Source organism: Abrus precatorius, unplaced genomic scaffold (genome assembly GCF_003935025.1).
Source record: "Abrus precatorius isolate BTA unplaced genomic scaffold, Abrus_2018 Scaffold10, whole genome shotgun sequence".
Classification (NCBI taxonomy): domain Eukaryota; kingdom Viridiplantae; phylum Streptophyta; class Magnoliopsida; order Fabales; family Fabaceae; genus Abrus; species Abrus precatorius.
In genome coordinates, this window is record NW_020874292.1 from 31,803,130 (window position 1) to 31,827,779 (window position 24,650).

The 24,650-nt window shown below is 37.7% G+C and overlaps 1 protein-coding gene across 8 annotated transcripts; it reads left to right on the plus strand.

Annotated features, from left to right (window-relative positions):
• The first annotated feature begins 468 nt into the window (after positions 1-468).
• On the plus strand, positions 469-22,995 carry LOC113863168 (mediator of RNA polymerase II transcription subunit 33A-like). Of its 8 annotated transcripts, none has more exons than XR_003504522.1 (12): positions 551-1,035; positions 1,111-1,461; positions 2,783-3,099; positions 3,238-3,329; positions 3,425-3,782; positions 3,915-4,125; positions 4,212-4,326; positions 5,891-6,052; positions 6,924-7,575; positions 8,029-8,235; positions 21,436-22,684; positions 22,734-22,766. XR_003504522.1 is itself a non-coding variant. In XM_027496692.1 (12 exons), exons 1-12 carry the CDS (start codon positions 653-655, stop codon positions 21,497-21,499), a joined length of 2,994 nt encoding a protein of 997 aa, XP_027352493.1. In that variant the 5' UTR covers positions 551-652; the 3' UTR covers positions 21,500-21,632. The 8 variants fall into 8 exon arrangements, 7 of the variants coding, with proteins under 7 accessions (XP_027352466.1, XP_027352493.1, XP_027352439.1 ...); XM_027496692.1 differs by lacking the exon at positions 22,734-22,766 and adding an exon at positions 8,337-8,418 and having other exon boundaries at positions 21,436-21,632; XM_027496638.1 differs by having other exon boundaries at positions 21,436-22,993.
• The last annotated feature ends 1,655 nt before the right edge of the window (positions 22,996-24,650 follow it).

Consider the following 24,650-nt stretch of genomic DNA (forward strand, 5'->3'; position numbering starts at 1 on the left):
AGCATTTTCCTTAATTACAAGAACGATGATTCGATCTCCATAATTTTTCTACTACAAAAGAAAAAGAGCTTAGGAACACACTAAGGAGGAGCGAGTCAAAGAGACAGAGACTGCGGGGAAAATTTCACAGCCGACATTTACAAACAGTTTTGAAATGATGCAATCTTCACTCAACTTTTCAGCGTGGCGGTCAAAACGCAATGCCTAGAGAATGTCCTATATCATTTTGCTCATCGGGAATCGGTGTGGCGCTGTGAGATTCAGAACGAAGCTGTCTCGAATGAACACTTCATTTTTCTTCTTAACGAGGTCCATTTTGCAATTGCTCAATAAGTTCCCGAAGACAAATTATAGACCGTTGATATCTCAAAGTTCACATCCTACGGTTAAAATTATAACAAAACGATCCACGAGGTGGGTGGTTGGGCAAGTGCAATAATAGGAATCGGAGCGTGAAGCGTGAGACCTACCGCCATCAATTTCAACTGGAGCCAGTCACTTCCTAACCTAACAGTCTTCTTTGCACTTAGCAAGCAAGCGCTCGTTTTCATCACTGAATACCAAAGTGCATTTCATGAACCATTAATTTTTACATTTAAAATTTTTGTGTGAAAATGAGACGAACAACTAACTAACAAAACAACGGAACGGAATGGAGTGGGACGAGGAAGTGAAGGAAGGGATAGTAAAGAGGCTAAAGTGGTGGGAGCAACGCAGCAACAAGCCACCGACGGCATGGGTAACGGAACTAATAGAACACTTGAACACACTGGGCATTACGTTGCCAAGTCCAGAATTAGGGGAACTATTAGTTTCGGAAATGTGCTTCGACAACAACCAGCCTTCGACGTGGAAGTTGGTGCATCACGCTCTTTCCTCGCGCCTCCTCTTCCCCCTTCAAATACTCTCTCTTCTCTCTTCCAACGTCCTTCCTCACCGCAATTCTCACCCTCACGCTTACGCTCTCTTCCTTCCTCTTCTCTCTCAACACCTTTTTTCTTTTCACCCCACCACGTCACTTCAATGCAATCTCAAGTAAATAAACCCTAACCTCCCTCTCTCTCTCTGAACTTCACTTTTGTTTTCTGAAAGATGCGTTTGGTTTTGCAGGATAGTGAGTTCTATTGATTCCGTGCTTCGATTTTCGGAAACGTATAAAATTCCCAATCTGGAGTTGGGACATGTGTTTGTGCTGTTCTTTTATAACATTGTTGTTGCGTTGATTGATTGCGCCTTGCGTGATTGGGGATTTAAAATGACGTTTAGTGAAAATTCGTGTTTAGTAGCTTCAGATGATGAAGAGTATATGGAAATTGATCATAACGTGGCGCAGAGTTTTGAGAAAAGTGAATTTTATGAACAGATGAGGAAGCGGAATTCGTTCACCGTGTTAGAGGTATTGGAAAGACTAACCGAAAGCAGAAAAGCGACTATTCTTCTGCAGTCTGTTCTCGTGAACATGTATTGTCTCACACTTTTTTTATATTATTATATGGTCTTTGTGTTTTGGTTTTGAAAATCTAGTTCGATAGTTTATTAATTGATCGCCTTTCAATCTGTTGCTATTATGATTATCTGTGATGTATTTTCCAACCGAACAATCTTTATGCTGCAATCATCTATTTGCCTAAAAAAGTTGTTAACGTCAACTTCTGTAATTGCCGGATAGAGCAGTGCTCATTGCATATCTAAATTTTTACACTACGATGCCGCAAATTGGTCAGCTGGATGTCATAATATGGTTTCACTGTACTACCATTACAAGAATTTACACTTCAGTCAGAAGTAGAATATTAGCCCTACAAATATACCGCAGGGAAATAAAATGATTCTTGTATTGGATGTGCTACAGTATGTGAGAGAAATCATTAAATGTTCCTTATTCCTTTTAATATTTCTGATTTGCACTAATTGGTATTAGAGCCAAATGCTATCCAATTTGTGTTGCTTGAAAGTTTCTATTTTCTAACATACAATCATGGAGGCAGCAGCAGTCCAGTAGGCGTTTTAAGCTAGTCTTGGATAAAAAAAAGACGTTGACTTGAATTCTCCTCCACTCTATGATATCCTCTAGAGGAATATGCTATGGGCCTTGAATTGTTCGACAAAAAAAAAAAAAAAACTGTCTTCTGAAATTGTTTAAATTCTCCTCCACCCTATGATATCATACTCTGATTTGAATTCTCCTCCACTCTATGATAATATACTTGATAAAGGATCCAAATTTTTTCATATCCTGCAGGATTTTGTTTCTGAAATTGTTTAATTTTGATGAGTAAATATTTTCCAGATTCATCAATTGACTTATCAAGTAAAATCATAGAAGCTTGTTTATCCTCTGTTCAAGTTCTAATATATCTCGCTTTCCTTGTTTTCTAGACAACGTCGGAATTTCTATCTAGTGATTTCTAGGTCATTTGCTCGAAAAATGCTCAATCCCGTATCCCTTTCCTGCCACTGTTCTGCTTTCAATTGGTGGTTTGTGAAGTTACTTACAAATGCAGAGTAGGCTAGGTGGAACATAAATTGATTCCTCAAATGGTTTGGGAGATTTCATTTATTTAATAGCACCTATGCATATGCCATATTTCCTAGTAATCCTGGCTCTTCAGGTCTGAGCACATGAGGATAATCACTTTTAGTTCCTAAAGCATACAAGTTATTTTTCTTTATACAACACTTTGCATGAGTTTTCTTGTATGCATATATTTACTTGTTCTCTAGGATTGTTCTGGGAAATTGATGATATGTTTTTCCCATTGTGTTTCTTCATGTATGATAGGCCCGAAAAATTCATTTGCCTCCAGCAGAGGCTCCAATTTCTTGAATCCCTTGACTTGGCCTCATCAGAATTAAAATTAGTAAACCAAGTCCTAAAAACGGTGTCTGCAAACACCCGTGGAGTTTCTCATTTTGATTACTGCCTAAGTAAGCATCAGCTGGTTGGGATGCTTCTTGATGTTGGATCCTGTAAGACATCGTTGAGATGCAACTACAAATTTTGTCAGTCTCCTTGTTGGGTTCCTTTTGATATTTATATGGAGAATGCCATGGATTCTAGACAAATTCCTACCAAATCCGCTATTGATGTGCTTACTGGTAAATTCCCTTAGAGTGTTTTCAACTTTTCATTGAATTTATTTTTCCTGACTGCAATTTTGTAATGGTTATTAACATTTTATTTTCAGAACGTTATGAGGATTCAGTTCTTTCCTAATATTCATGAACTATTTGCAGAAGGAATCAAGACACTTCAAACGCTAAACCAGGCTAGCTGGCAAGAAACTTTTCTAGCACTTTGGCTTTCAGCCCTTCGGCTTGTGCAGCGAGTTGAGATCAATCCATAATAATCTTTTGATTTTGTTGAGGTATTATCCAAATAATTAACCCCCCCCCCCCTCTCTCTCTTCACGGTTTATTGCAGGAACGTGATCCTCCTGAAGGCCCTATTCCCCATCTTGAGGCCCGTCTATGTGTACTTTTATCTATTGTCCCCTTGGCAATTGCAAATGTCCTAAGGGATGACTCTGAACTGTCTTCTGTTCAAGTGTCTATGGAATCAGGATACAAACATGAAACGAAATGTGATGGTTCTAGAAAACTTGGATTGATTTCATCTGTTCAAGTCCTTGGGCACTTTTCTGGCCTTCTATGTCCTCCTGCATTAGTTGTTGATGCAGCCAATCAGGCAGCTAAAAACGCAGCAAGCTTCATTTATAACTCTATGAATGAAAAGGGGGAATCTGGCATTGGCATTCATGTTAATACCAATACAAAAGCAGGTTGGTTTTTGGGAACTTGATCTTTATATCTATGATTCCATCTGCATTGTTTATGATGAATTAGAATTATATTAATTGTTTACTATATTTTATCTGCAAATCTCTGATAATTCTGAAATAATTATCTTTCAGGTGGGAACTTGAGGCATCTCATAGTGGAAGCTTGCATCGCTAGAAATTTAATGGATACATCAGTGTACTTCTGGCCTGGTTATCTGTCTACATCTGTTATGTCTTTGTCAGATTCATCATCTTTAGAAAAATCTCCATGGTTATTATTTATGGAAGGAGCACCATTAAACAATTCCCTTATAAACTCTCTTACGGTGACCCCTGCCTCAAGGTTTACTTTTGTGTCAAATTTGATTCATTCTTGGTGTTATCTAAACTGGCTGATGATTTGTGTTCATAATTTTTCTTCTGTCCTAGCCTGGCAGAGATAGAGAAGTTATACTATATTGCATTAAATGGATCAGATGTGGAAAGGCCAGCAGCTGCAAAGATTCTGTGTGGTGCATCCCTCAGCCAAGGATGGTATATTCAGGTGACAAATCCTATTCCCACTACAGATATTGGACATTGCAAGTCCTCCCCCAATACAGCTGCTTAGATGTACTTCAGGCATTTCCTTGGATGTATATTTCTTAAATTATTTAGTCTCACACTAAAGTTTACCAATCTTGTTACCAGAGGGGGGTAAAATCGTTAACTTAGGTTTATGAATTTGATACAATATAATTATTGGAATAGAGAATGGACTGGGTGTAGCTCTGCCCTAAAGATTACTTAAAGGGAGCAGGATTACCCAAGTCATTATAAAGGGTATTTTGGCTATATACTTGGCCAGTGTGGGATCTTAACAATAATCATCTTGTCTGAGTATAATAAAATATTATAGGTTATTGGAAATGATAGAAATGAATTAACTCAAAACATTAGTGTAACCCACAATTCAAAGTATAATCCAGTACAAAATAAACAGTCATTAAATGTAAAGTTAATAAAAACATAATTCTTGTTGAGCCATGTTAAGGAAAGTTGATATAAAGGGAGAGGGAAAACTGAATAATGGAGAGGGAAAAACAGAGAAGTGGGAGAGGGAAAAACTGAAATAAGGGACATAAAGAAAAACTGAAAGAGGGAAAGGGAAAAATGGAAAAAAAAAAAAAAAAGCTACCGAAAAAAATGGAGTCGCCGGATATGGAATAGTTGTCGCTGGTCAAAAAAACAGGAGTTAGAGCAGTCCCGAATGAAGAGAGAAACCAGAGATGAAGAAGAGAGAAGTGAGAGACGAAGCAGAGAGGCAAGATTATTAGGGTTGAGCTCGTGGGTTCTTGCTTTGGGCCGGGTTGGATCCACGGCCCAACCCCTTTTTTCTACAAAAAAAAACCCATTTTTCTTTAAAAACCACCATTTTTCTACCATGGCTGCTGTTACTGGAAAACACCATGCTTGTAACGGAGAGCATGGAAACTGCCACCGCCATCCGTCATGGCCGCCATTTGATAACACTGATACCCATATGATGAACTGATTTTGAAGCTGCTGGATCTAATGCAGTGGAATTGAATCAATCCATATTATTGTAATGTAATTATTAGGCAGTTCATTAGTTTCCAATCATATTTTGAATTATTGTGCGTTATTTTGTTTTTCACTCAAGTATTCTGTATCTTATTGTTGGCCTTCCCTGAGCCCAAATAATATAATTGAAGAACAAGGTACACAAGAAACACATTGAGTAGTGTGGACTATTAATTAATGGAAATTTTCAATTTAATTTTTATCTAATTTTATTCAATCCTGTTGTTTGCCTAAACACTAAAAAGAAAACCCGAACCTGGATTGTGAGTTTCACTGAGGTTGACCTACTTCTGTTTCTCCTCTTATCTAAACTGAAAAAAAATTGTCATGCTTTTGTTCTTTGCGGTGATGACAAAACTTGCATTATTTCTACCCCCTTCAGATAATAGTTCTGTGACTACTGTCCTTTGCTTGTACTGGCTTGTGGATTAATGTGTGAATACTCAGTTCTTGGTATTGCAATCTTGAATGTTGTATCCTTCATCATATACTGTTTCTGACATCAAGCTTTGTCTCCTTCGCAGGAACATGTGGTCCACTATGTTGTCAAGCTTCTTGCTTCTCCTGTGCCTGTTAGTCATTCTGGATCTTGGAGTCTTTTGGTTGATAACATGCCCATGCTAAGTGCTGTCCTTCGTGGAGCTTCCTGTGTTGATACTGTTCATATACTTTCTTTACATGGTGTTGTAAGTGAATCTCTTCAATAATTTATTTGATGTTTTTATGAATATGATAGTATGATACCCCTTTAGATTCTTTGCCACAAATTTGAGGGGGGGTGGGGGAGGAATTTACGTTCACTCAGCTTTTGGCTGCTGTTGAACATTGCAGGTCTTGTTTGGTGCTTGGAATTGGGCTCCAATTCAACCTTCGAATCAGACTTGGACAATTAAGTTCTAACCTTAATGTTTGACACACCTTCTAGCATGCAAAATTCAATTTTTTTTAATAAAAATTCCAAGGTTGGAAAACAATGTAATAAAACCCTTTCCAATTCCCAGCAATAAGTGCAGTGATGCACATGCAACTATATCCCTCTTCACTTCCATTTCTAGGAGTAATTTGAACATTTAGTTTTATGTTCTTGAAACAATTGAAATTATAATTGTGGGCTTCAAGTTTTAGTTTCGTTTTCTAAACAAAGCTTGAAGAGAATCTTGTAGTGATGGAAGTAAAGGCAGAAAAGAGAATTATAGAGAAGCGAGAACATTGAAAGGCTGTAGGATGAACACACTGTATTCTCCCTGCTTACATGTGGTAGGAATATTAAAAGCATAAGTCATCAGCCATGAAATTGAAAACATTTAATCACTTAATCATTTACTTGAATCTTTTGACACTTACCTAAATACTTATTAACAGTAGCAACAAAGTTTATTTATATACGTTCGCTTTTATTCCTTCTTGGATGCACTAGGTTACACAAATTAAGGCAACCTAAGATAGGTTCTACAGTTCATGCACCATTTCTAAGCTATTAGTGCACAAGCTTCATTTAATTTCTTTTCCAGTTACATTTTAGTGTCAATTATTTTTATCAGAAGTTTTTTTGTGTAGGTCCCCGCAGTTGCTGCTGCTTTATTGCCACTTTGTGAGGCATTTGGTTCAATTAAACCGACTTCAAATAGCACTGCCGAGGAGTCTTCAACATCAACATCAACATACATGACATTTTCTTTAGCATTTCTTTTCCTTATTCGTTTATGGAAATTCTGTAGACCCCCTTTTGACCTGTGCATCACCGAATTAGGAGTTATAGTTGGAGGTTTGGAGTATATTTTGTCATTGCACAATAATCGTGCCATGTTTTCCCAAGATAAGCTGAAAAGCAATCCAGGTCGCTTTGAGTCAGCATCTGTTAAACCTGTATATATTGATTCATTTCCAAAATTACGGGCCTTGTACTGTCAATACAAATCTTGCGTTGCTTCAGCCCTTTCTGGCCTTTCTACAGGAAATTCTGTTCATCAAACTGCTAATATGATCTTAAGCATGATTTACCAGAAGATGACCAAATGTGGAATGTCATCAAGTAATTCTTCACCAACTAGCAGTAATGCATGTAGCTCCGTCATAAATTCTGGTGAAGATGCTTTTCAAAGGCCTATGCTTCCTGCTTGGGAAGTACTGGAAGCACTTCCTGTTGTCCTTGAATCAATTTTAACTGCTTGTGTTCATGGGAGGCTTTCATCTCGAGACTTGACAACAGGTTGGCTAGATGCTAGCTTTACTTATCTATCAGTCAAGTTTTTCTGTATCTGTCAATTTTGGTCCCACCTTTCTTGTGCCTTTTTAATAGAAGATAACTAAATCATGAAAATTAAATAATCTCGTTGGCTCCAGTTCTTTTTTTGTCAATATCATTTTCTGGATATGTTAAAATTTTGCCTGAAATTTCAAAGCCAGAGTTCCAAAATTGTTAAGTTTGACTAAACCATTACTGTTTTTAATTTTAATATTGTACTATATAAATGAAAAGAGGTCACATCAAATAAGGGTAATTGGGGAGCACTGATACTTTTGTCAATCAATTATTAATGCAACTAAGAAATAGAAAAAGTTGGTTGTTGGAGTTTCAAAAATAGTTATTGGACAGAAGGCACATGTTTCTGGTGCTACGTTCATTTTATCACTGTGGTTCATATGTGCCTTTGACTTTCAGGTCTTAGAGACCTTGTTGATTTTCTTCCAGCATCGCTTGCTGCCATTATTGATTACTTTTCTTCAGAAGTTACTCGTGGTGTATGGAAACTGGTTCCAATGAATGGAACCGATTGGCCTAGTCCAGCAGCAGTTCTTCAATCAATTGAATCAGAAATAAAAGCTATATTGACATATGTTGGTGTTGAGGTTCCAAACTGTTCTTCTGGTACTTAGCTGGTTCATTTTTCTAATATAACTGTTCAATATTTATGAATTTCCATTCCGAGTCCCCAAAAAACATAACATGATACATGCATGCATAGATAGATGGAATTGATGAGACAGGTGCATGCATTGCAGAGACATTTTATATGTTGCCTGAAATAGTTGCCGTGACCAGAATAATTTGGTCTGTGTTTTCTTTCTCTTTTTAATGTGTCTGACTTGATATAAAATTACAATTTAATGTTTCATCAATATATTCTAATGAAGTACTAAATACTTTTAATAAGGAAAAAAATTTGCAACTTTTCTCTCTATACTATGAGGTCAATATCCACTCATCACATTTCTAAAATCATGTTGGCTTTCTCACTAGAACCATATCCCAACTGAGTTCATGTTGTGTGCATGTTGTTAGGGAAGGTAATACGATCCTAAGCAACAAATATAAAAGTGAAACAGAGAATTGAAGAAGAAAATAGACTTTGATTCTGTATTAATGGCAAAAGAAGAAATACAGCAAGGGGGATGACTCCTTACTGCCCAGAGCAATGCTCCTAATAGAGAAACCACTAAATTTCCTCTACCCAAGATATAAAAGAAAAACAGCCTCCTTCCACAAACTCACATCATTCCCTAAATAACAGAAGGATATCCCACTCTCCTCTAATTGCCCGCACCCCCATCTCTCATGCCATGTCAGCTCCTCCTTTTTTCTTCTGTGAGTACACTAACAATTTCTTAGGGAATGACTTTGTCTCATAGGCCAATGGTTCAATAGGACCAATCTGGAATTGGGCTCTATCATTGCCCCTCTCTTCAATAGCTGTCTTGTTCTCAAGACATATTTCAGGAAATTGGCTTCTAATTGTTAAGGCATCTTCCCATGTAGCCTCCTCTCTAGTCTTTCCTTTCCAAAGTACCAGCCACTGAACCTTGTCTTCCCCCCTTTTGTGTATGTTTCGTGTAGCAAGTATTGCTTCGGGTTCATTTATTTCTGCGCTATCATCCTCCAAGCCAGTTGGTGATTCGGGTTCAGCCTTGTAATTCCCTATTGCTTTTTTTGAGCAAAGAGATATGGAATATTGGATGTACTCTTGTATTCGGGGGCAGCTTCAAGCGATATGTGACTTCTCCAATCCTTTCTAAGACTTCAAAAGGTTCATAGTACCTAGCACTCAATTTTGGGCTGATTCTGGCCTCAAAAGAATGTTGTCTATGCAGTTTTAACTTCAAGAAGACCATGTCCCCTATTTCAAAGCTTCTCTCCTGTCTATGCTTGTCAGCTGGGAACTTCATCCTCTCTTGAGCTCTTACTAGATGATTCTTAAGTTGCCTCAATGCTTTATCACAGTCTAAGAGCTCCCTCTGCACTGCTTCCACCCTGATTTCTCCTTGAACACATCTCACCATCATAGGAGGTTTTCGTCCGTAGATTGCCTCAAATGGGGTAGTTCCGATTGACGAATGAAAATTAGTATTGAACCAATATTCTGCCCATGGAAGCCACATAACCCACCTTTTAGGCTGATCAGTGATAAAACACCTTAAGTAGGTCTCCAAGCAACGATTTGTGACTTCGGTTTGGCCATCCGTTTGGAGATGGTAAGCCGTACTCATTTTCAGTATCGTTCCCTGCCTTTTGAAGAACTCCTTCCAAAACAAACTCATAAACAAATGATCTCAATCACTAACCATAGAATTCGGAACCTCATGTAGCCTTACCACTTTCTTCACAATTAACCCAACGATGGTTCGCGCAATTTAAGGGTGTTTGAGAGAAATAAAGTGGCTGTATTTAGTCAGCTTGTCCCCTACAACCAAGACAGCTTCAAATCCCTTTGACCCAGGCAACCCTGTTATAAAATCCAAGCTAATGTCCTCCCATACCTTTTTGGAATAGGGAGAGGTTGTAAGAGCCCCCTTGGAGCAGTAGTCATGTACTTTTAGCGTTGACATGTATTGCAAGCTTATACAAACTTCTGGGTGTCATTCTGCATACCCTTCCAATGCAAATTGACAGCTAACCTTCTATAAGTATGTAAAAATCTAGAGTGCCCCCCTTGTGGGGTCGCATGGAACTCTTCTAACAATTTGGGGATGCAAGCAGATTTTTTTGAAATTACTAATCTATCTTTGTAAAACAGAATACCTTGTTTGTAGGTAAACCCTAGAGTTACCTCTTTTCCTTACTACAGAGCTTCGATAATCTTCTTCCATTTGTCCTCAACATGTACTTTGGCTATGGCCTCTTGACAGTCTAACCACACAGGATATGTACATTAATGCCCTGAATTCTGTTTCCCCCATACTCCTTGATAGTGCATCCGCGCCTTTATTCTCCAAACCAGGTTTGTATACTATCTCAAAATCATACCCAAGCAATTTTGCAAGCCAATTTTGTTGACTTCCTGTTGTAACCTTTTGCTGCAGCAATTGTTTCAAACTCTTTTGATCTGAATATACCCTAAATCTTCTCCCTAAGAGATAGGGTCGGCAATATTGTATTGCTAAAGTCACTGCCATTAACTCTTTCTCTTACGCAGATTTGGCTAAGTTTCGACTACACAGGGCCTTGCTAAAGTATGCTACCGGTTTGTGGTTCTGCATTAGGATTGCTCCAATTCCCATACCTGAGACATCACACTCCAACTCAAAATCTACCTCAAAGTTAGGTAGAGTCAGCACTGGTGCAGTTGTAATTCTTCTCTTGAGCTCCTCAAAAGCCATTTGAGCCTTATTATTCCACCCAAATTCATCCTTCTTAGTGAGTTCAGTGAGGTTGCTATTTTACCGTAGTCTTTGCTGAACTTTCGGTAATATCCCATTAGTCCAAGAAAACCACGAACTCCCTTGACGTTTTTCGGGATGGACCACGCCATCACACTTGCCACTTTTGAGGGATCCACCGATACTCCTTGTACTGAAATAATGTGGCCCAAGTACTCCACACTGCCTTTCCCAAAATTGCATTTCTCCTTGTTTGCAAACAGCTCTTGCTGTCTCAAGACTTCCAGAACAACCTTTAATTGCACCAAATGATTCTCCCATGTCCTGCTGTATATCAGTATGTCGTCGAAGAATACTAATACCCTTTTTCTCAAGACTTCACGAAATACCACATTCATGAGAAACTGAAATGTGGAAGGGGCATTTGTGAGCCCAAAAGGCATTACTAAATACTCATAATGGCCCTCATGCGTTCTGAAAGTAGTTTTTGGGATGTCCTCCTCTCTCATTCTCACTTAGTGATATCCGGACCTTAGGTCGCTCATGGAAAAGAACTGGGAACCATGTAATTCATCAAGTAATTCCTCGATCACTGGTATAGGAAACTTGTCCGGTATAGTGGCTTTGTTGAGAGCTCTATAATCCACACACATTCTCCACTTATTATTCTTCTTCACAAGAATCGCAAGGCTGGAATATTCACTTTGGCTATGCCAAATGTGCCCATTGTCCATCAACTCTCCAACTTGTTTCTCGATCTCATTCTTGTGGTAATAGGAATAACGATACAGCTGCACGTTAATGGGTCCCTGTCCTAGAATCAAAGTGATCACGTGCTCCTTTTATCGGACTAGTAGGAGTCCTTTGGGTTCTTGAAATACATCATCATACTTCACTAACTTCGTCCACGTCTCTTTGCCTATCTCCTGTGATATCTTCCTTTTTCTGCATCAGTGGCTCCTTTAGCATTTCACAAAGGGATGAGAGGAATGGTTCTCCCTGTGTTATTCGCCTTAGTACTTGTGCTCTTGAAATTGTTTCAATTTTCATTGTGTGCTTCTGTCAATTCACCATAGTTTTCCCCAATGACTCCAACCAAGACATGCCCAAAATAACATCAAGGTCCTCCAATTCAAACAAAAAAGCATCCATCATAAATTCTCCTGCCTATGTTTCGAGTTTGATTCCGTGGCAAACTCCAAGAGTTTCAATCTTATGGCCGTCACCCATGAGAACCTTCATTTTCTTCGTGGACTCCCATTCCCATCCCATGGCTTTCACCAATTTCTTAGAGGCAAAATTGTGGATGACTCCACTATCTATCAAAATCAAAACAGGGATATCTCCAATCTTTCCTCTTAATTTCATTGTGCTAGGGTTCTCCCCTTGCTCTGCTTCCAAACCAAGTAATCTAATAGTACTACATTCCCCTTCAGAATCTGCTCTGTCATCGTTGTCGGAATTTTCATTGATAAAGTCATCCTCGTCGCACGCTACCTAAATTTCCTCATTAACGAGTATCAGCTTCAATTGCTTTATTGGACATTGGCGTAATGGGCCATATAGGCCACCACACTTAAAGCAAAGACCCTTCTATCACCTTTCAATCAAGTCCTGATAAGCTAAGTGTGTAGTACCTCTATTTCTAAAGCCCCATTTATTTCTTTCACCATCCTCATCCTTAGCATTTGGGCTAGGCCCATTCGTTCCACTCCTTGAACCATAACTTCGTGACCTGGTTTGATCCATCACATTCGAATGGGTTTTGTGACCCATACTTGTACGCATGTCTTGCCTTCCCTACCAAATAGACCTTCGCGATGATAGTTTCGCTTCCACCGCTCGCGTGGTATTTATCATTCTTCCTCTACTCAATGGATTTGTGGTTGGAGACTGTGCAAACATGAGCGAATTTCTTTTCGTAACCCATGAATGAAGAAAGCGAAGTATTATTCGTCTCCCATTCTTGGAACCCGAGCCACTAAACACTTGAATCGCTGAATATACTCCTCTACACCCTTTGTTTGTTGTAGAAAGGTGAGTTGCTCAAACACACTCCCTTCACCCAATCCACTGTAGCGCTGGAGCAATTCCTTCTTCAAAATCTCCCATGTGAGATCTTCATAATCGTTTAATAGTGAGTTGAAAAAAATGGAGTATTCCACCCTCCATACAAATCTGAGTCAAGTTCAACTATACCTCCTCGCTGGTCTCCTATGCTTTGAAATAAATTTCTGCTCAAGTAATCCATCCTAACAGATCCTCCCCGTATAACAAGGGTAACTCAATTTTCTTAATGGAATGACGAAATTCATCTAGAGCTTCACCTTCCAAAGATTTCAGGCCTGATCCCGACATGCCCTAGTTAACGTTTCCTTTCAGATTTGTAGACTTCCTTCCTCCCACGGAGTTTTCCCCTTCTTCGTTAGTGCCTTTACTGAGAGTCTTTGTCATCAATTCTGCCAGCCTCGTTTGATTCTCAATTGCTTCCCTTCTCAGCATTTTGATAAGTTTCGCTTAGTTTTCAACTGCTTCCTTCCTGATAGGCCCTTAATTCATAAAGAAGTCCCAAATGCATTTTTGTCCAAGAATTTATCTAAGCCCCTAATTTGGAAAGTACACAAGAGAAAGGAAAAAAAAAGAGGGGAGGTTAGTAGTGGCTAGGTGGTACAGTATAGCGGTATGTAGAGAGAGGTTTGTTATAAGAGAAGGATGCAGAGAGAGAAAAAGGGGGGGACAAGAATCAAGTTTTGTGGGCAGAGGCAATTGTGCATTTTGAGAGGAGCATAGCTCTGGACAGGGGATTACTCAAATTCTCTGGCTTATTGTCTTTATTTTCGTAATCAATACATACCTCATTTTCTTTCTATCTCAATACCACTTTCATTCATTTTCTTTTTCTGTTACTCTTATGTTCATCATTTTGCTGTCTATGGATTCCTAACAAACTGGTCCGACCTGCCAGATATTAATTTCGATGGACATAATTCCATAACCAGCGTTAGTGACTACATTTTGAGTGCCACCAAAGAAAATGGAAAGCAGAGTCTCAGCCATAGAAAAGGTGATGTTTGATTTCTGTAACATTTTGGCAGAGCTACTGGCTTTGACAGTGGAAAACAGGGGTAGACTTTATTCTATCGCTACCAAAGAATTGGAGAATGACGGAAGCTCGCAGTCCAAGAAGAAACCAGAGACGAACCCGAATGAGAGCAGATGGTCCAAGCTGGACGATGATTCCTTGGAGGGATTACGACGATCGGTGAAGCAAGTTGAGCTGCCGATGTTCGATGGAGAAGATCCTGCTGGTTGGATCATTAGGGCGGAAGTGTATTTCGAGATGCAAGGTACTCGACCTAAGGTGAAGGTGAATATGGCCCAGTTGTGCATGGAAGGGCCAACCATTCATTTTTTTAGGTCCCTAATGGAGGAAGGAGGAGAGTTAACATAGGAGAAGTTCAAAGAGGAGTTGTTGGAACGATACGGTGGAATCGACAAAGCAAATATTTTCGAAAAGCTTGTTGCGATGCAACAAGACAAAGATATTGAAGACTATATCTAGCAATTTGAGAGGTTGATTGCACAAGTTGGTCGTCTTCCTGACGATCAATACTTTGGGTATTTTGTCCACGGATTACGTGACAGAGTAAGGGGTAAGGTGCGAAGCTTACGGGCTCTTGGGTCTTTACCTCGTGTTCGCCTTCTGAATATGGCCAGAGCTATGGAGTTGGAGATGAGGGAGACGAAGGGGAACTGGACTGGATCACGACAATTCGGATCCAATGCCATGCAGAGATTCGGGACACAGCCTAGATCCGGGTCGCATAGGTCGAGTAAAGGAGGAATGGGTGATTGGGTCCATGTGAAAGGAGGGAAAGAGGGCCATGGCAGAAATACAAATGGCCCAACATTCAAATATGATCCCAAATTTGAAAAAAAAAGGAGTATTGGCAGAGAAAGGGGAATACGCCATTTGTCTTATCAACAAGTAGTTCAGAGGAAACAAAAAGGGTTATTCTTTAGGTGTGGGGCCCTTTCCACCCAAAGCACCAATGTCCAGACAAACAACTTAATATAATGTTGACTAAGGATGACGATGATGAGATGGGTGAGACCCACGAAATGGAAGTCGATGAGAAGGAACGAGGTGATTCCGAAGTATAGTGTAGTGTTGTAAATCTTCAAAGCTTGGAGGAGTTGAAATTCCCACATCCATGCACAATAAAGCTTCAAAGTATGGTAAAAAGAGTCCCTATTCTGCTCTTGGTTGATAGTGGGGCAACCTACAACTTTATATCCAGGAAGATTGCTGAGAAGTTGGGATGGCCAATTGTTGAGACCAAACCCATGAAAACCCATGAAAATCAAATTGGGTGATGGTCACAAAGCAAAAATCCGAGGAAAATGTGTGGGCTTAGAGCTTGATTTAGGAAAGCATAATGTGAAAATGGATGTCATTCTATTTGATTTGGAAGGAATAGATGTGGTGTTGGGAATGTCTTGGCTAGCTTCCCTTAGAGGGATGTGGGTAGACTGGGAGAAGCAATTCATGTTAGTGCAACTGCAAGAAGAATGGGTTGAGTTGAAAGGGATTGGCAATAAAGTACCACGTCATGTGGCATTTTACATAGTTTTTTGAACATATCTCCGCAGCTGATTGAGGATATATATATTTATGCTAAGCTGAATTTGTCCCCCACAGGAGGAAACATGAGGACACCAAAGGAGTTACAGAAGTTATTGACCTTGTACAATGCGGTATTTCAAGAACCAAGGGGGCTGCCTCCCAAACAAAAAGGGGCACGTGCTATTGTGTTGTTGGATGGAGCAGGTCCAGTTCATGTAAGACCACATCGATACCCTCATCATCACAAGAATGAAATTGAGCAACAAGTAAAGGAGTTGTTGTAGGCTGGAATGATTAGACCAAGTCAAAGTGCTTTCTCTAATCCGGTTATCTTAGTAGACACATCTTGGAGGATGTGTCGACTATCGTGTTTTAAATAAAGTCACCGTTCCTAACAAATTTTTCATCCTAGTTTTTGATGAATTACTGGATGAACCCCACGGTGCAAAATATTTTTCCAAACTAGATCTCAAATCTGGATTTAACCAAGTCAGAGTCATGGAGGAGGATGTGCACAAAACGGCGTTTAGGACTCATGAGGGCCACTACGAATATTTAGTAATGCTCTTTGGTTTGATGAATGCCCCCTCAACATTTCAAGTCCTCATGAATTCTATTTTCAAGGATATGATGTGTAAGTTTGTACTTGTGTTTTTTTATGACACTTTGTTTTATAGTCCAGATTGGGACTCTCATTTGGAGCATATAGTCAAGGTGTTGCAATGGTTTCAAGCTGAACAGTTAGTTGCAAATAAGAAAAAATGTTCTTTTGCCCAAACATCAATTGAGTACTTGAGTCATTTAATCACTAAGGATGGGGTGGCGATGGATCCTAGCAAGATTGAGAGTGTTTTAGAGTGGCCTGTTCCTATTGATGTGAAGAGAGTTCGCGGTTTCCTTGGATTGACGGGTTATTATTGCAAATTCATACGAGATTATGGAAAAATTTCCAAGCCATTGACTGCTCTTACCAAGAAGGATGGATTCTTTTGGTCCAGTGAGGCACAAAAGGCATTTGAGTTACTCAAAGAAAAGATGACCACGGTGCCAGTTTTGGCCTTACCTAACTTTTTTAAAGAATTTATTATCGAATGTGATGCCTCCGAGCTTGGTTTGGTAGCGATCTTGATGCAGGAGGGGCTTCCTATGTCTTATTTTAGCAAGGCTCTTGGGGAAAGGAATCTAACTAAATCAGCGTATGAGAGGGAGCTTATGGCTATGACTCTAGCTATCCAACATTGGCGTTCCTACCTTCTTGGTCATTGGTTTGTCGTGAGGACAGATCAGAAAAGTTTGAGGCAATTAATGCAGCAGCATATTACCACTATCAGCCAGCAGAACTGGATTGCCAAGCTCCTCGGTTACCAATTTGACATTGAGTATAAGCCTAGTCAGGAGAACAAGGGGGCCGATGTTCTATCTCATATGTTTGGAGATTTAGAACTCAATTCTATGCTCCATACACTTAGCTAGATGGGAAACAAGGAATTGATTGAAGAGGTACATAAAGATGCCCATTTACTGCAAATTTTTTCTGCATTGCAACACCAACAGCCCACCAAACCAAGATTCACCTACACTAAAGGGGTTTTGTTATATCAAGGGCGTTTGTTAATCTCTAACCAATTTGCTTGGATACCTACCTTGTTAAATGAGTTCCATACCACTTCATAGGGTGGTCATTCTGATTTTTTATAGAACTTATAGAAGGGTGGCAGCCAACTTATTTTGGTTCGGTATGAGACCTTCAGTTCAGAATTTTGTGCAAGAATGTGATACTTGTCAACGGCAAAAATATCTAGCTGCATCCCCTACTGGCTTGTTACAGCCATTGCCAATTCCAAAACAGATTTAGGAAGAAATTTCTTTAGATTTCATCACTGGGCTGCCCAAATCTAGAGGGTTTGATGCTATTTTAGTTGTGGTGGGCCGGTTGTCAAAATATAGTCATTTCATCCCTCAAAAACACTCTTACTTTGCTAAAACAGTTGCTGAAGTATTCACTAAAGATGTGGTGAAACTACATGGGATTCCTGCTTCCATTTTAAGTGATAGAGACCCTATTTTTACTAGTAGTTTTTGGAAAAAGTTGTTTAAAATGCAGGGGACGCAACTGAAAATGAGTACCGCATATCATCCTCAGACCGATGGACAAACTGAGGTTGTAAACAGGTGCCTTGAGACTTACTTGAGATGTTTTATTGCTGACCAACCTAAATCTTGGGTTATCTGGTTGCCGTGGGCAGAATTTTGGTACAATACCACCTTTCATGCATATATAAGGTGCACTCCTTTTGAGGTGGTATATGGACGGACACTCTCGATAATAACTCGGTTCTTGCCTTGTGAAATCAAGGTGGAGGCAGTCGGGAAAGAGCTTAAGGATAGAGATGAGGCCCTCAAGCAGTTCAAGTTGCATTTGAACGGAGCCCAAAGCTCTATGAAGGTTCAAGCTGATAAGAAGCGCATTAATCGACAGTATGACATAGGTGAGAAGCTATTTCTAAAACTCAGGCTTCATGGTCAGCAATCTATGGGTGCAAAAATTTGCCCAAAATTATCCTCTCGCTACTATGGTCCTTTCACTATCTTGAGCAAGGTAGGGAAGGTTGCTTACCAGCTTCAATTACCCACAGCATCTCGCATTTACTCTGTTTTTCATGTTTCCCTCCTTAAGAAAGCTATTGGAAACTACTCAGAAAATAATAATTTACCTACTGATTTGGAAGGGGATCTTAATTCCCCTTTGGAGCCTACCGTTGTTTTGGCCTCTCGGGTCGTCACTAAGAAAGGGGTGTCAATTTCTCAACTGCTGATCCAATGGAAGGAAAAATCAACTGAAGAGGCTACTTGGGAGGAAGAGTACAACATTTGCAGTCAGTTCCCTCACTTCAGGCTTGAGGACAAGCCTAGTTTTCATGGAGAGGATTATGATAGGCCCTTAATTCATAAAGAAGGCCCAAATGCATTTTTGTCCAAGAATTTATCTAAACCCCTAATTTGGAAAGTATACGAGAGAAATAAAAAAAAAGAAAGGGGAGGTTAGTAGTGGCCAGGTGGCACAGTAGAGTGGTATGTAGAGAGAGTTTTGTTATAAGAGAAGGATGCGAAAAGAGAAAAAAGGGGGACAAGAATCAAGTTTTGTGGGCAGAGGTGCATTCTGAGAGGAGCATAGCTCTGGATAGGGGATTACTCAAATTCTCTGGCTTATTGTCTTTATTTTTTCGTAATCAATACATACCTCATTTTCTTTCTATCTCAATACCATTTTCATTCCTTTTCTTTTTTTGTTACTCTTATGTTCATCATTTTGCTGTCTATGGATTCCTAAAACTTCGGCATAGCATCAATGACTGATTTTATCCCGTTCTCCTTCTACCTTTCCCAACCTCGCTTCCATTTCTTCCGCTTGTCCTCTTTTTTTCTTTGTTGGCATTCATTGATCCAATGATCCGACAGGTCAGACCAAATAATATGATCCCAAGCAAAAACATATAAAAGTGAAACAGAGAATTGAAGAAGAAAATATACTTTGATTCTGTATTAATGGCAAAAGAAGAAATACAGCAAAGGGATGACTCCTTACTGCTCAAAGCAATGCTCCTAATAGAGAAACCACTAAGTTTCCTCTATCCAAGATATAAAAAAAAAAACAGTCTCCTTCCACAACCTCGCATCATTCCCTAAATAACAGAAGGATATTCCACTCTCTCTCCCCTAACTGCCCACGCCCCCTTCTCTCATGCCACGTCAGCTCTTTCTCTTTTCTTCCGTGAGTACACTACCAAATTCTTAGGGAATGACTTTGTCTAGTAGGCCAATGGCTCAATAGGACCAATATGGAATTGGGCTCTATGAGAAGGTAGGGGGGAGTGAGAGAGAGATAGAGAGCAGTAAACTTGTTTATTGTATAGTTATGTTAACAAATGGAAATTTTTATAAAATAACCACAAAATTATAATGGCCAGGTTGGTTTATTATGGTGGCCCCACCACATGTGGCTGCCTGCTGCCACAAGCATGGTGCTGTGGCACCTCTCCCTTGTTCTTGTCTCCATTTTGTGGGTGCCTCGCTGCAGGGAAAAATTCTTGTATAGACTAAACTAATTAGTCACTGACACGTCATCATTTTAAATAATAGTATGAATTTCCATGCCAGACATCTTTGCATTAAAAGTGATAATGATAGCCATTCTGTTGTCATTCATTTGCACTTCCTTTTATTTCTTTCCTTGTTAAATTAGGTTATGAAATTCAGTTCTTTTGTCTTAATTTTTTAAGCTCTGCTCTTTCTTTGTCATTACATGTTTAATTCTCTGTAGTGCATTTATATTTGAGTTTGTGATACTTTCAGTGAGTTGTATCTGGTAAAAAAAATGTTTTCTTGATAAGTTTTTGGTTATTTTTTAAAAGAAAAATATGTTCTTCAGGTCCCTTTAGTGCAATTTTCCTTTGTGTTATACCAACCAATGCTTTCTGCCTTCCTCTGCTATACTTCTATGGTATAGGCTTTTGGTTGACGCCATGTCCTATCAATGACTTTTCTACCTACAAAGTGCATAAAATAACTATTTTACAAGACAAAAATTTTCAACTAGGCTCATTGAGTGGGATATGGGGTGATTTAGTGAAATTCATCTTAATTCCATAGGGGAAAATGCCTAAAAATATTTACAATGATATCAGGACTATTATATTTGATTAGGAACTTATGATATAGACTAAATATAGTAATAACAAATATCTGTGAGCTCAGCTCAGGATAACAACATGAGATTTTGTGAATTCTTGAAATGCCAAGAAAAATTGAAAGGAAGAAGACACTGTAATGGCCCTCCGAGAACCGCACTTACCAGCCTTAGAGTAGGGTTACCCCTCTCACTATCTATTTCTTTCCTCTCTTGCGATCTTTGCCAAGTGTTCTGTTATTTTCTCATCGTCTCACTCCTCAAACTCATCATTCTTCCCCTGCATTGTAACGAACTCCTCAATTGGCAGCACCTCTCTTGCTCCATAATCCTTGCCATAATCTATTATGAAAATCACTTTGCTACTCTCACTTTTCTTCTTTCTTTCATATACCTGCCCCTCCTTTGTATTTCCTTTTCTGTAATTCATCCTCTTTCTCCTAGTATAGACGTTGCTTTACAGGTCTATCAGATATACTTTCTCTAAAATTAAGGGTATGTTTGAAAGCTCATATCACTGCTGAAATTTTCCATTTATCATCACTATCAGTTATCTGGTACTGTTTTTTAATGCCTAATCAAATGTTTAAATTGAAAAAAGGATGAACGATGGCCATTCAATCCTTTCAAGTCCTTGCTTTAATTATTAGATGATAGTAGGATGTTATATTACTGTCTCCTTTGTTAAAAAATGGTGTTATTTTCTATGATAGGGTTAACAAAAATGCCTTCAATTTGGAAGAACTTCAAACACGAGTTAATGAGGGTTTATAAAAACTTTTCTTCAAAAACTCCCAAACAAGGGTTACTGTTAAATAAACCTTCTCCTTCCTTTCGGTTTTTTTTCCCCCCCTAAAATTACCTCACAAAAAAAGCCTTAGATGATTACGCGAAGGATTTTGGGGGATTCTCTTGAGAAACACTTATCATGGTGCAAACTGCCAAGTGTAAACACATTTAATCCATATATTTGCGTGTCAAAGGCAGTGCTTGAGGGGATGAATTTATCACTATGATTACTGACATAAATCTGCAAACTTAATTGTTTTCTAATAATTTCTTATAATTTAATAGGAATATATAAGATATTAAGATTAAACAATGCACTGATAGTTATTGCATTAGCATTGCTTACCAGTTACATAATTGTTGTATGATAGGAGGTTCACCAGTAATGCTTCCTTTACCAATGGCAGCTCTTGTCAGTTTATCCATTACTTTTAAACTTGACAAGAGCCTGGAGTATATCCATGCTATTACCGGAGCAGCTTTGGAAAATTGTGCATCGGGCTGCCCTTGGCCTAGCATGCCGATAATTGGCTCTCTATGGGCCCAAAAGGTTCGCCGTTGGCACAACTTCATTGTTGTATCATGTTCCCGTTCTGTGTTTAGACATAATAATGAGTCTGTTGCTCAGCTATTGAGAAGTTGTTTCTCCTCATTCCTTGGAACATTGTGTGTTTCAACCTCAAAGCTGACTGCTGAGTGTAGTGTGAATGGCCTGTTGGGTAGCAGCATTACTGCCCCTGGTGCCTATCCGTATGTTGCACCAGGATTCCTTTTCCTTCGTTCCTGTCGAAATATACACAATGTGCAGTATCTAAACGATATAATTGTGGGTCTTGTGACAGAGTACTCTAATGAATTAGCTGGCAGAAGGACAGGTGCCGGCTCTCGCCACTTAAAATCCAATGAAGTATCACTATCCCTAGCTGCTCAAAGTGCAAAAGAGGTGGCAATGCTTGGTGCAAGTCTTTTATGTGCAGCAGGTGGTCTACAACTGGTCCAGGAATTGTACAAAGAGACTATTCCTACCTGGCTGCTGTCATCAAGGGATGTGAAGCAGAACAGTGATTCTGTTGTGTCCTATATACTTGAGGGTTATGCTATGGCATATCTGTTGATTTTGTCTGGGTCAATTATATGGGGTGTTGGGACCAAGTTACCATCGGGAACATTCACTAGAAGGAATCGTACCATTGATGTCCATTTGGACTTCTTGGCAGAAGTCATGGAGAAGAAAATTTCACTCAATTGCAATCCTATTACATGGAAAACTTATGTCTGTTGTTTAGTGGGATTAATTGTTAGTCTTGCACCAGCATGGATTCAAGAAGTGAAGGTGGACACTTTGAGGAAATTGGCACGTGGATTAAGTAGATGGAATGAACATGAACTGGCATTTTCTTTACTACATAGAGGGGGGACGGCAGCTATGGGAGCTCTTGCTGAACTTGTTAATGTGGTTGAGTCTGAACATATGATGCCGCGCTATAGTTGAATGTCTGAAAATATGATGTCAAAATTGCTCAAGAGAAAATAGCAAAGTATACTCTTGGATTCTACAAGTGAGATGGGACTTACTATTTTCTCTCAATCATTATAGAATGGACTGTAGAGTCGTCACCGTAATGTGCTGCACCATAAGCCTAGGCACTGATGAAATTCTTTTTAGAAATAAAAAGGATTGCTCATGAAAAATTTTAAATCTGTCTGTCTGATACTTATATTTAGATATTATTTAAGACTTTCATCGGTTCATGTATTAATCAAATGCCACCAATGTTTAATTGATTTTGAAAAACAAAAAAGGAAAAAATAAGCGAAACAAAGAGGTTGTAACTTACGTGGGAATCGAGACTGAGAGTCGAGACTGGGAAATAGTTATGCACATTGCAGTTGTATCTTTCAATTAAGGGAAATTTCAAAAAATTTGTTCTGATACTCTGACCTGTGCATTCTGATCTTATTTTCGGCATTTGAAACAAATGGTTCTTAATTTTTTTTTTATCTGTGCATTTTACTACAAGGTTTATTTAACCTAGGTGTATAATAAGAGATTATTAAATAATAATTCTTTTATCAAAAGTTATAATATTTAATATTAACAATGTATTAATATGACTTATAAATGAGTTAGTAAGATAACTTGCTATGATAAAATTTAAAAGTTATATTGTTTATAATTTAACCTAGGTGTATAATAAGAGATTATTAAATAATAATTCTTTTATCAAAAGTTATAATATTTAATATTAACAATGTATTAAGTTGACTTATAAATGAGTTAGTAAGATAACTTGCTATGATAAAATTTAAAAGTTATATTGTTTATAATTTAATTTTTAATAAATTTTGCAGGGTAAGAATTTTCAAATATTATATATATAAAATAATTTAATAGTTATGTATTTTTTTTAAAAATTCAACCCTATTTTTTTAAAATTTTTCACTTTCATCTTTAATTCTTAAGCTATTTTAAGCATTTCTTTTATTTTTCTAACAACTATTTCAATAGATTTAATGGTTGTGGTTGAAATTTATGTAATAAAAATATGAAAGAGATGTCTAAAATAAAAGATTGAATGGAATCAAGTGATTTATGTTTGGAATAATGTTGTAGAAACTTTATTTAATTTTTCCTTATTTTTAATTCTTTATTTTCTCTTTTCAAATAACATGTAAACATTTTTATCAAATCTAGTCACGTAAATAACTATATTTTTTTAACATTGTCATATTTTAAAATGTGATATTTGTAAATAAAATTAATTAAATTTATAAATATTATATACTCATCTCAATTCTCTTATAAACAAACGGGACTCGACTAAATTGAAATAGGAATAATAACTAAAAAAATGTAGTTAAATGTTAAAAATTGCAGGAAAATTATTTTTTGAATTTTTTTTAACTAATTTTATTTTGTAGCTTAAGTCAATTTTGCTTAAGTCATAATAATTTGACTTAAGTAAAATTATGATACTTAATTTTACCTTAAGTTAAACTTTATTACATAAGCAAATATTAAAATATCTTGTATGACTTAAGTAAATTAATAATTATTTAAACAATATTCATCTAGTAAGTTATTTTGTTTGTTATAACTTTTGCTTAAGTGAAGAAAATATGATTTAAACAAAATTTACAAAAATTATGTGAAGTAGATATGACTAATGTAAAAAGATAACATATGAAAGATTTAAAATGACATTAAATAATCTATCAATATAGAATTTAATTTTTATAATGAATTGATACTGATAATGAATGTAAAATTTTAATTCTAAAAATCATAAATTTTACATATAGAATTTATGGAGAACTTTAAAGATTTAAAATGATATTTAACATTTTATTAATTTAAAAGTTATTTTTAATTATAAATTAAAACTGTACTGATACATGTAAATACAAACCTTTTTAAAATTAAAAATGACTATAAATATAAGCACACGAAAATATAAAATAATTAATTTTTAAAATTTAAAAAATAATTTTACAAATGATTATGGAGAATTAAATCATAATTATATGAAAATTAATATTATTATATTGCATGTCAAAAAATATGAATGATTTATTTTGTTTAAAA